Source organism: Anarrhichthys ocellatus, unplaced genomic scaffold, assembly GCF_004355925.1.
Source record: "Anarrhichthys ocellatus isolate YVR2014 unplaced genomic scaffold, GSC_Weel_1.0 scaffold189, whole genome shotgun sequence".
In the NCBI taxonomy this organism is placed as follows: Eukaryota; Metazoa; Chordata; class Actinopteri; order Perciformes; family Anarhichadidae; genus Anarrhichthys; species Anarrhichthys ocellatus.
This window is the reverse complement of record NW_022280219.1, coordinates 122,993-134,453: the sequence shown is the minus strand read 5'-3', so window position 1 is coordinate 134,453 and position 11,461 is coordinate 122,993. Positions and strand designations below refer to the sequence as shown.

Sequence of the window (11,461 nt, the reverse complement as noted above, 5' to 3'; positions counted from 1 at the left end):
AGAGAACACTGCTGCTAACAACAACCTGATGTGTTTAAAGTGTTTACGAACACAATGTTATTGACCTGTTGTTCATAGAGCAGCACTATTATTATTATGATTGTAAATTAATCATTAGGTTCCTACTTCTAACAAGTGATCAATATGATCAATAGCACCTTAAAGCTACAAGAAGCCTGTGAACTACTACGACTCCCATGGTGCATTTCACCAGCAAACAACTAATGACAGAGCTCCGTGTTCAGACGAAGACTAAACCGTTTTATAATCTGCAGTTTAAATGTACGAACAAGTTACCCATACGGACCAGTTATACGGACCAGTCACCCGTACGGACCAGTCACCCGTACGGACCAGTCACCCGTACGGACCAGTCACCCGTACGGACCAGTCTTTATAATGTCAGTGATATAAACTGATCTGAAGTCTGCTCTTGCTTTACATAACTACACTCTTATGATGTCATATTTCCCATCATGCACCAGGTTATTGTGGCCTTGATGGAGACTGAAGGACACACACACACTGATGCACACACACACAGACACACACACACACACTCAGTGTGTGTGTTAATCTGGATTAAGCAGACAGACGAGGTTGATTGGACTGTATTATACACACACACACACACATTGGTAGTAATGTACTTGTGGGGACCCTCATTGACGACATTTGATGAAACACATTACTTTAAAGTCAGAATTAGTCTTCAGTACAGCAGGAAAAGATGTGCAGTGACTCATCCTTGTGTACATCAGGGTAACATCATTAGTAAAACATTAAAGTGACTTCTGTTAATGTAAAATGTAAAGGTGACCAATAAGAAGAAGAGAAGAGAGAGAGAGCTGGTACAGAGAGATTATACCCTCCCCCAACACACACTGAATGTAGGTCAAGAGGATTATAAAGATGATATTTAGAGGATGAAAGTGCTCTACTTTATAATTAAGACCCCCCCCCCTTTGTCTCCCCCTCAGGTCTGATCCTGCTCTTCTACCTGGTCTTCTACCTGTTTCTGGCGGGCATGTTTGTTCTCACCATGTACATCATGCTGCTGACGCTCGATGACTACAAGCCCACCTGGCAGGACCGCCTGGAGACTCCAGGTAACAATGGTGATGATTGGTTAACGAGGCTCAGCCTGTGACCGGTTAACGAGGCTCAGCCTGTGATTGGTTAACGAGGACGTGTGCTCTCATGTTTCAGGGATGATGATTCGTCCAAAGGGTGACCAGCTGGAGATCAGTTTCTCCGTCTCAGAATCTGAGAGCTGGAACGGTTTCATCCAGAACCTCGACCGCTTCCTGAGTCGTAAGATTCACATTATCGTAACATTTAATGATGTCATCACTCGTTACATATATTTATATATAATAATATATATTATCTCTCTGCCTGTCTGTCTGTCTGTGTGTCTGTCTCTCTGTCTGCCGCCTGTCTGTCTGCAGCGTACGAAGACCAAGATCAGGTTCAGACCAACGATAACTGTTCTCCAGATCAATACTTCATTCAAGAGGACAGTGGAGAGGTAAACCTGTCTGTCTATCTATCTGTCTGTCTCACCCCCACCTGCCTGTCTCTCTATCTGTCTGTCTTACCCTCCACCTGTCAGTCTATCTGTCTGTCTCACCCCCACCTGTCTGTCTCTCCACCTGCCTGTCTCACCCTCCACCTTTCTAGTTCTTTGCTTGCCTGCCTTCTCACCCTCTGCCTTCTTGTCTCACCCTCCACCTCTGTCTCTGCCTTTCTGTCTAACCCTCCACTTGCCAGTCTCACTCCCCACCTGCTTGTCTGTCTCTCCACCTGCCTGTCTCACCCTCCATCTTTCTAGTTCTTTGCCTGCCTGTCTGTCTCACCCTCTGCCTTCTTGTCCACCTCTGCCCGTCTCACTCTCCCCCTGCCTGTCTGTCTGCAGGTCAGGAACAACCCAAAGCGTTCGTGTCAGTTTAATCGGACGATGTTGGAGGAATGTTCAGGGATCTCTGATCGCTTCTTTGGTTATAGCAGCGGTCAGCCGTGTGTCCTCATCAAACTGAACCGGGTTGGTTTATTAACACGTCAACGTAAAGATACACGTATACATAGATCATACAATACGTATATATATTACAAAGAGTCTCCTGACCTGTCTGTCTACCTGTCTGTCCCTACAGGTGATCGGTATGTTGCCGGGGAAGGACGGTCAGTCTCCTTATGTCACCTGTGGAGCAAAGGTCTGAATCTGTCTGTCTGTCTGCTACATCCTGTCTCAGTGTTGTGCTGTTGAGTGTTTTTATGTGAACTATGTGAAGGACGACACTCTGATACCGGCAGCACGTGTCACCATCAGGTCAACATGATGTAGACGTTCTCTTCAGAGAGGAGAACTTCTAGTAACCGAATAGGGGAGGAGGTCCGGTCTGTCTGTCTGTCCGTCCGTCCGTCCGTCCGTCTGTCCGTCACAGAGTCACAATGTAGAACCACAGTCACAATGTAGAACCACAGAGACACAATATAGAGCCACAGAGACACAATGTAGAACCACAGAGACACAATATAGAACATCAACAGAAGCTCTCTTGGTTAAGGTTTCTGTCTGAACTGAGGTATTGATCTCTGTGTGTGTGTATGTGTGTGTCTCTCTCTATGTGTGTGTGTGTCTCTCTATGTGTGTGTGTCTTTGTGTCTCTGTGAGTGTGTGCGTGTCTCTCTATGTGTGTGTGTCTTTGTGTCTCTGTGAGTGTGTGCGTGTCTCTCTATGTGTGTGTGTGTCTCTGTGTGTGTCTCTCTGTGTGTGTGTGTGTGTCTCTCTCTGTGTGTGTGTGTGTGTGTCTCTCTCTGTGTGTGTGTGTGTGTGTGTGTGTGTCTCTCTCTATGTGTGTGTGTGTGTGTGTGTGTGTGTGTGTGTGTGTGTGTCTCTCTATATGTGTGTGCAGAGGGAGGATGGTGATAAGATCGGACCTCTGGCGTACTACCCTCCTAACGGGACCTTTAACCTCATGTACTACCCGTACTACGGCAAGAAAGCTCAGGTAACAAACTCAACACTGTCGATCACGTTCATCTCAAGGATCCTCCAGTAAATCAATCATGTGTTCATCTCATAAGGATCCAGTAGACCAGATCCATTAGACACAGTGGATCAGTTAGATCCAGTTGGATCTAGTAGACCCAGTAGATCAGTTGGATCCAGTAGATCAGTTGGATCCAGTAGATCCAGTAGATCAGTTGGATCCAGTAGGTCCAGTAGATCAGTTGGATCTAGTAGGTCCAGTATATCAGTTGGATCTAGTAGGTCCAGTAGATCCAGTAGATCAGTTGGATCCAGTAGGTCCAGTAGTTCAGTTGGATCCAGTAGGTCCAGTAGATCAGTTGGATCTAGTAGGTCCAGTAGATCAGTTGGATCTAGTAGGTCCAGTATACCCAGTAGATCAGTTGGATCCAGTAGACCCAGTAGAATCATGGTCTCGGGTACATATTACTTCCTTATTGAACGAGTGAGACTATACTGACGGCAGTGATGTCATATAATAAGTGTGTGATGTGTTCAATGTCTCAGGTAAACTACACTCAGCCGCTTGTGGCCGTGAAGTTCCTGAACGCCTCTCTGAACACCGACATCGACGTCGAGTGTAAAATCAACTCCAACACTCTCGCCGAAGGAAGCGAGAGAGACAAGTTCGCTGGACGGGTTTCCTTCAGACTGAGAATCAACGACAAATAGACACACACATAGACACACACACACACACATAGACACACAGACACACACACACACACACACATAGACACACAGACACACACACACATAGACACTAGGGGTGGGAATCACCAGAGGTCCCGCGATACGATATTATCACGATACTGCGATATTCTGAGTATTGCGATACCATAGGCCTATATTGCGATTTATTACTTTTTTCAACTTAACAAATTATGTCCCCAAAGGAAAACTGTGTCAACATGTTTTATCTAACAAGATAAAGTTTTCAGTCTGTTCATCTCACTTCAATCATTTTTATTGCAGCAGAATATGATTGTCAAGCAGACAGACTGACCAACAATGTCATAAATGTTGCATGAACCTGACAAACTGAACTGTTTGTATTACTACATAGTCCAACTTAACTAAATGCAAACGTGTGGACTCAGAATATGAACTATAACTTCTATAAGTAGGATATAAGAGTTATATAACTCAGTATAACTTGGGATGCGTGGACGTCGAGGGCAGAGAGACAGTTATGCGCTGCACTCTCCCCATGAGCCTGGCTACTGTTGGCAGATTTAACCCCGTTGTGAGGCCAGATGTCTCTCTTTGTTTTGACCAACTTCCTACCAATGACGCTGACCCGGGACCTTTGCTGACCTCACCAGAAAATAACTCAGCACCATCTAGTGGACTGAAAACCAATTGATTAGATTTTTCTAGTAATTTTTTAAAATATTTTATATAATAAAATATCGATACTTGTATCGATACAATATCGGCGCGCAAAATATCGCGATACTATGCTGTATCGATATTTTCCCCCACCCCTAATAGACGCACGCACGCACGCAGACAGACAGACAGACAGACAGACACACACACAGACACACACACCTGTTGTGTATGTATCTACGATGCGTTTACTGACCCTCTATTTTTAAGAATTTGAAACCTTTGATTACGGACCGATTGTCGTCTCGTTTTGTATTTCTGACCCTCAAACCGGCCAATCAGCACACACACCAGCTGTGATGTCACAGAGGATGCACTGACTTCACCTCCGTCATTCAATCGGCATGAAGATCAATGTATTGATCTCACAGCTGATCAGTTTATCTGGGCCCCATTCCTCGTACGTGGTTCAGCAAAGTCGATCAAATGTCCTATTAGCAGCCTAAATTAACGAGATGATTGAAGACAGGCTATCTGGGTTCCTCCATGGCTGATCCTCTCAAACAGTCTCGTTAATTGGAACCAGACGATCAGGATCAGGATAATTGCGCGTGCCCATCCTGCTTCAAAAGGGGGAAGCGTCGATCACCGAAACCATGATTTTCTAACAGTACAATGTTAAATAAAGTCAAAGAAAGAGCCTCTTTTTACTCCGCTGACGAGCAGGAGATGATCATGAACGCATATGAGGAATTCAAGACCATAATCACGGCTAAATATAACACCTCCACCGCTGCGAGGGCTAGACAAGAAGCACGCAAAATATCACAGACACGTTAAATGCGTAAGTGTTGTAAATTTATCGGCTCATTTTAATGCCTCATCACCCCAATCAATCAGATGATATGTCTTTAAATGAGCTGCTGGCAGTAGGCTTAATGAATGCATCATCCAATGAGATCTATAGCGACAATAATGATCTCAACTCTTTCACAATAAGATAAAAACAAGCCCAAAGAGCATCTACTGATCCTCATTAATATGAGGATATATGTACTGTATGCCCTCATTATCATGTACTATATATGTGTATATACATGTATGTGTAGATTACCATATAGAACTAGCAGTTTGAATATGTGTGTGTGAATCTGTGTGTGGGCGGTTCTGTGTGTGTGTGTGTATTATTCATCATCAGACATTCAATCAACTGAAGCAGTGAAGATAAATAGTGTGTGATTCTCTCTGTTCTTATCATGAGTCCACCTTCATCATGTTCTACAGTAATGATATGCTGGTGTACTAATAACACTGTCATATCATTATGAGTGCTTTAACCCTCATGTATGCAACGCAGCCATCAAGAGGACATGGGAGCAAGTAAACACTAAGCACACACACATTACTCAGAATGCTGAGTCAGTACAATATGTGCCATGGTGATGTAATGAACACATCCATAAGTTTATTAAGCGCCTAATAAACTTTACCAACAGCACGGCATGCAGCGGCTTTCCCCATGTTCTCCACATCGCCGACACTGTACAACAATGTACCACTCGCAGAACAGCTCAAGGCTGCATCCAGTGTGTGAGACATCAGTGCTCGGCTGCAGCGTGTGGTGTTCAATGTATGCTCCAGAAGGTCTGTAAATAAATGATTCCTTGTGGGCAGAATGGATAACGCTCGTATAGGAAGTCTTCATGATGTGATAACGGATCTTGGCGATGTGGAAGAACTCTCTCATTACATTACAGTCATTTAGCAGACACTTTTATCCAAAGCGACTTACAATTCAGATTCTATCACATTTCTACACCGTAGGCACAGCTACGGGAGCAATTTTGGGGTTAAGTGTCTTGCTCAAGGACACATCGACATGCGACTAGCAGAGCCAGAGCCGGGGATCGAACCACCGACCCTCTGATTGAAAGACGATTGAAAGACAGCCCTGCACTTAGCCACAGTCTCGCCCCGAGTCTCCACAGTCTCTCCCTATAAAACGCTAATCTAACTAATATCCTCCTTCATCAGTGGATCTCTGAGGAAGGGAGCTGTACATTAATGCAATAGAGGCTTCTTAGTTTGCTCAGCTGGTTTAATGGAACACCGTGTCTCACTTTACATGCATTTCTGGAACTCCCGTATAACCCCCGGTATATGCGCAAGCGCATTAGACTACCGTATATGACAGGAGCTGCCATGTTTTCCGGGGGAGTGGCAGCTTATCCAGCTACCTTCAGTCAGCCTGCGCTGGAGCAGCTTCAAGCTTATGGATGTGTTGCCATGGTGATTTTGCCGAACTTGCTTCGTGGAACCGAAAAGCCTGATTTATGTAATCTTATCCTGAAAATGATCCAGCTAACTCAGTTAGCCACGAACGGGGCCCAGGTCACATATTTATTTATTAGATGTTTATTACATGTTTGTTTATTTATTTGGGTTATTCATGATAAAGTGTTTGTCTTTTGTAAACATCAGTTTTACCGGTTATTTTAACTGGTCGTTCTCCTTGTGTGTTGCCATGGAAGCAGCTGAATCCACGGCCAATCAGACACTAGCTTTAGTAACCATGGCAACATGTTGATGTCACATCTTTTCTTATGTTTTGTATCGTTGGTTGATTAGTAACTTAAGGAGTTAGGAAGTCATTACGTGTTTTTTTTGGTTTCTTTGTTTATTGTTGTCATCACGTGAGCATGACAACTGATACCATGACAACCAGGCCATGTGACAATCCCCACCTGTACTGCTCTCAACCAATCGTCTTCCTCTAAAGAGTCAGATCGTCCTGCTGTGTGATGTCATATGATACTTCTTTGTGATTGGTTGATTTATCCTGCCTGAAAATGTCCTTTTAACAAACAATAAAATAATTAAAAGAAATTTAAAAAAAACTACAAAAACAACCCGTCTGTGTGGTTAATGGAGAGACATGATACAACCCGCCACACGTCCCGGTTCAAAGACTACAACCCGCCACACGTCCCGGTTCAAAGACTACAACCCGCAATTTTCAGAATTTCTCGCCCAAGTTAAAATGATTAATTTTGCATATTGACGTTGCGTCATGAGGCCACGCCCTCTTTGTGTGGTGGTGTTGTTGTGACGTCACCTTTCTTGAGTCCAGAGAGGAGAGTGTTACATCACTCCAGTGACATGTGACACAACATGAGAAGATCATCTGATCTGTAGAGCTCAGAACATCGTGTTACACGGAACCACGTCAGACTCTCCAACGACCAATGACCACAGGATGAGGGACAGCTGTGTGAAAACATAAGGGCCAGGGTCCACGGGGAGGACAGTCGGTGGACGGGTGGACAGACGGTTGGTGGACAGTCGGTGGACAGTGAAGAAGACAAAGAGACGAGTGTTGTTTCCTCAGGTGGTCGTTTTATTATAAAAGTTTCTACACCGACAGAACAAATAACAGAAAAAACATCCAATAAACCTCCAGTAAGAAAATAAAAAAACAACATCATCATCATCATCGTGAAGATGAAGAGCAGGAAGGGGGGCTTAGGTTTCCATGGTACCACACAGGGGGGTGGGGGGGTGCTGGGGTAACCATGGTAACGGTGGGGGGGGGGATTACTGTACTGTTGTTCAACAGTTTAACATCTGATGACCTCACACACACACACACACACACACACACACACACACACACACACACAGCGTGTGTTTCAGGGCGACCTGTGTGTGTCTGTCTGGTTCAGAACAGATGATTAAAGTTTAAAATCACATTAAATGTTTGTAGCCTCCGTGTGGTCATGTGACCATCATCATAGATTCATGTTCTATTCTGTTTTACAGTTAAAGTCGTAAACGTTCAGCAGTCTCGATGCTGCTGTTTGATTCAGGTCAACCTTCTGACACACACACACACACACACACACACACACACACACACACACACACACCTCATTCAGCTGCAGCTCTTCCTCTCTACTCGTCATCATCGTCGTCATCATCATCATCCTCCCCCTCGTCATCCTCCTCTTCCTGTCCTCCCTGAGCTGAAGATCCGGGGTTCCTGGCATAAGTTGTTCCACCGCCGCGGTACGCCACCATGTCCTGAGGGACAGACAGGCCGTTAGCTTCAGAGTCTCTTCACTGTACAGTCATAACAACGTTAAACAGCGTTATAACACAGTCATAACAACGTTATAACACAGTAACAACAGTCATAACAGTAACAAACGGTAACAACTGATGTTTACAGTCTCTAATAATGAAAATTATGTTAAAGCTGAGTGGACACATCCACTACTCTCTCTACCCGTCTCCCCCCTCTCTCTACCTATCTCACCCCTCCCCCCCCCTCAGAGCCACTCACCCGGTCGTATTTCTCCCGTAGCTTCTGGGCCTTCTGTCTCCCCCCTCTCTACCTCGCCTCTCCTCTCCTCTCCTCCTGTCTCACCCCCCTCGTCTCTCCTCCTGTCTCACCCCTCTCGTCTCTCCTCCTGTCTCCCCCCTCTCTCCTCATGTCTCTCCCCCTCTCTCCTCATGTCTCTCCCCCTCAGAGCCACTCACCCGGTCGTACTTCTCCCGTAGCTTCTGGGCCTTCTCCTCAAAGGGCACTTTGTCGGTCTGGGTCTGTTTGCTCCACAGCTCTCCCAGCCTCTTGGCACAGTCTCCTATGGACAGACCCGGGTACTGCTGCTTCACACTGGGTCGGTACTCGCTGCAGAACACAAAGAACGCAGACCTGCAACACACACACGCACGGGCGTGTGAGGGTTAAACAGGTAGACCGGGTGGAGCAGCACGGAGGCTCAGGCAGGTGTCTGGAGGTCTGAACACTTACGGGGGTCTCTTGGGGGCGTTGGGGTCCTTCTTCTTGCGGCCCCTCTTCCCGAAGCCTTTGGGTGGGATGTAGTCTCTCATGTCATTGTTGTAACGCACCTTATCGGCCTTCGCCATGTCCTCGAAACACTTCTTATCCAGAGCAGTCAGGCCCTGAAACAACACCAACACGTTATTAATACATACTGACATGAACACGTTATTACATGTTAGTAATCATGTTTATATACCGACATTAATATATTATTACATGTTAATATATACTGACATTAAGGCATTAACATGTCCTGTTAACAGTTATGTTATTATATGTGTATACATGTCTACCCGTCTCACCTGTCCCCGTCTACCCATCCACCTGTCCCTGCCTCCGTCTACCGGTCCACCTGTTCCTGTCCACCCGTCTCACCTGTCCCCGTCCACCCGTCTCACCTTCCCCCGTCCACCTGTCTCACCTTCCATCTCTCGGAGCACTTCTTGGAGAACTCAGCGAAGTTGACGGACTGCTCCGGGTGTTTCTTGCGGTGTTCTTCTCTACACGTCTGGACGAAGAAGGCGTACGCCGACGTCTTCCCCTTCGGCTTGTTGACGTCTTTGCGCATCATACTGGCGTCCTGCTGGACGGACGACAGGTAGACATTAAAACAACACAATGGTTCAGTTCTGATGGATTTACAGTAATAGTACATTTTATTCTCATCACACTGGACACAACGTCCAGTACAAATGACAACTAACTCATGAATAACACTGTTAGCTATGTTAAGTATTAATATAATAGTATTAATCATTGTGTCCGTCCATCAACACAAAGGACACAGTTCAACCTGCTGATCACATTGATCAGTTAATAAATTAATCATTTGATTCATGAAATGTTAAAATAGAGACAGAGGATTAAGAGGATTGTAGTGATGTAATGATTATTGATAAAAGGGTTTATGATCAATAAATAGATCATTAAGTTCCATATTTGAACTAAACACAAACCTATAAACACATTAAAAGATGAATAAAACACAACAAATAGATCAATAATCCGTTTGATTTAAAACATGTAACAGCATCTGTGTGGAATGACCCTTTAACCTACATGTCTGGTTTTAGTCATAATGTTTTAATAACTGTTATTAATAATCACGTTTAAAGATCACATCCACTCTGTCCGTCCTCCAATAGTTAGTCTCCGTTAAATGTCCGTTAAATAACGGCTGGTCTCACGCGCTGATTGTGAATAACAAAGAGAACAAAGTGGGGTCCATTTTATCATCCGAGCATCGAGGAGGCCCACGAACCAGACCGAGCTAGTCCGGACCCTCTTCTGGAGGCGCCACGTACCCCCGCCCGGTCCCTCCGCTCCGCCTGCGAATGGAGGTCTATGAGCCGTAGAGATGAACGAAGACTACAGCTAGCCGCGTCTTCTATGGACGTCCATTGACTGGTGCAGTTAGCTTAGCCGTGCTAACAGGCTAGCTACCACAGAACAATGACTACTGCTGCAGTTAGCTTAGCCGTGCTAACAGGCTAGCTCCGACAGAACAATGAGCCACCATTTGCTTTCCCGCCGTTCTGCGGAGCTAGCCGGCCCATCCCCCTCCGCTAGCAGCATGCTAACGTTAGGTAGCAGGCGGAGAAAAACACTCCATGTTTAAAATCACACACCGGTTGTAACCCACAATAACAGACGAGTTATATATACACACACACAGTATATATACACACACAGTATATATATATATATTACCGTTCAACCACAGAGACGTTTTTAATCAGAAACACGCATGTGTTTGCAACGTAAATCTGCTCAGAACGCTCAGCTACGCATTTACAACGTAGGGCCCGTCTATGCTCTGGAGAGGTCAACGGTGCGTGGACGGGACCCGGCTATGTCCTGCAGTCACTCTTTAAATGGGCGTTTTGTGTTTACAACGACACGTAACGAACAGTCCGCAGAGACACCAACAGACGGGTCCAGACAGAAGAACACTTATTACGACCCGAGCAGCGGCCATTTTATTCCTGTTTGTCCATCTTTCTTCACGGACCTTTTTATGACAGGATTCTGCAGAGTAAATCAGAGGCCGCTCATTGTGATAAATGTGACCCCAGGCCAGCTGTACTCACTTGTGTGGACTGCAGGCTGAAGCAGACTCTGGATCACTTTTCTGTGTTTTGTTGTTGTGGCTGAAGCAGACTGTGGGTCGGTTCTTGTTGTTGTTTGGGGGCTGAAGCAGCGACTGGAGACGTCGGGTCTATTTTAAAATGGTTCGAGCTCGAGCTCTG

General features: G+C 45.4%; 2 protein-coding genes across 3 annotated transcripts; one reads left to right on the top strand and one right to left on the bottom strand.

The window, feature by feature from the left end:
• The first annotated feature begins 985 nt into the window (after positions 1–985).
• On the top strand, positions 986–3,776 carry LOC116400675 (sodium/potassium-transporting ATPase subunit beta-2-like). The gene is made up of 7 exons (XM_031878626.1): positions 986–1,109; positions 1,210–1,314; positions 1,452–1,531; positions 1,919–2,044; positions 2,157–2,216; positions 2,919–3,014; positions 3,542–3,776. The coding sequence occupies exons 1-7, from the start codon at positions 1,028–1,030 to the stop codon at positions 3,704–3,706; spliced, it is 714 nt and encodes a 237-aa protein (XP_031734486.1). The 5' UTR covers positions 986–1,027; the 3' UTR covers positions 3,707–3,776.
• Positions 3,777–8,308: 4,532 nt separating this feature from the next.
• On the bottom strand, positions 8,309–11,461 carry LOC116400684 (high mobility group protein B2-like). 2 transcript variants are annotated; one of them, XM_031878638.1, is made up of 5 exons: positions 11,303–11,461; positions 9,634–9,792; positions 9,180–9,331; positions 8,906–9,080; positions 8,309–8,446 (listed from the first exon to the last, which is right to left on the bottom strand). In XM_031878638.1, the coding sequence occupies exons 2-5, from the start codon at positions 9,781–9,783 to the stop codon at positions 8,318–8,320; spliced, it is 606 nt and encodes a 201-aa protein (XP_031734498.1). In that variant the 5' UTR covers positions 9,784–9,792; positions 11,303–11,461; the 3' UTR covers positions 8,309–8,317. The 2 variants fall into 2 exon arrangements, with proteins under 2 accessions (XP_031734498.1, XP_031734496.1); XM_031878636.1 differs by having other exon boundaries at positions 9,634–9,795; positions 11,303–11,459.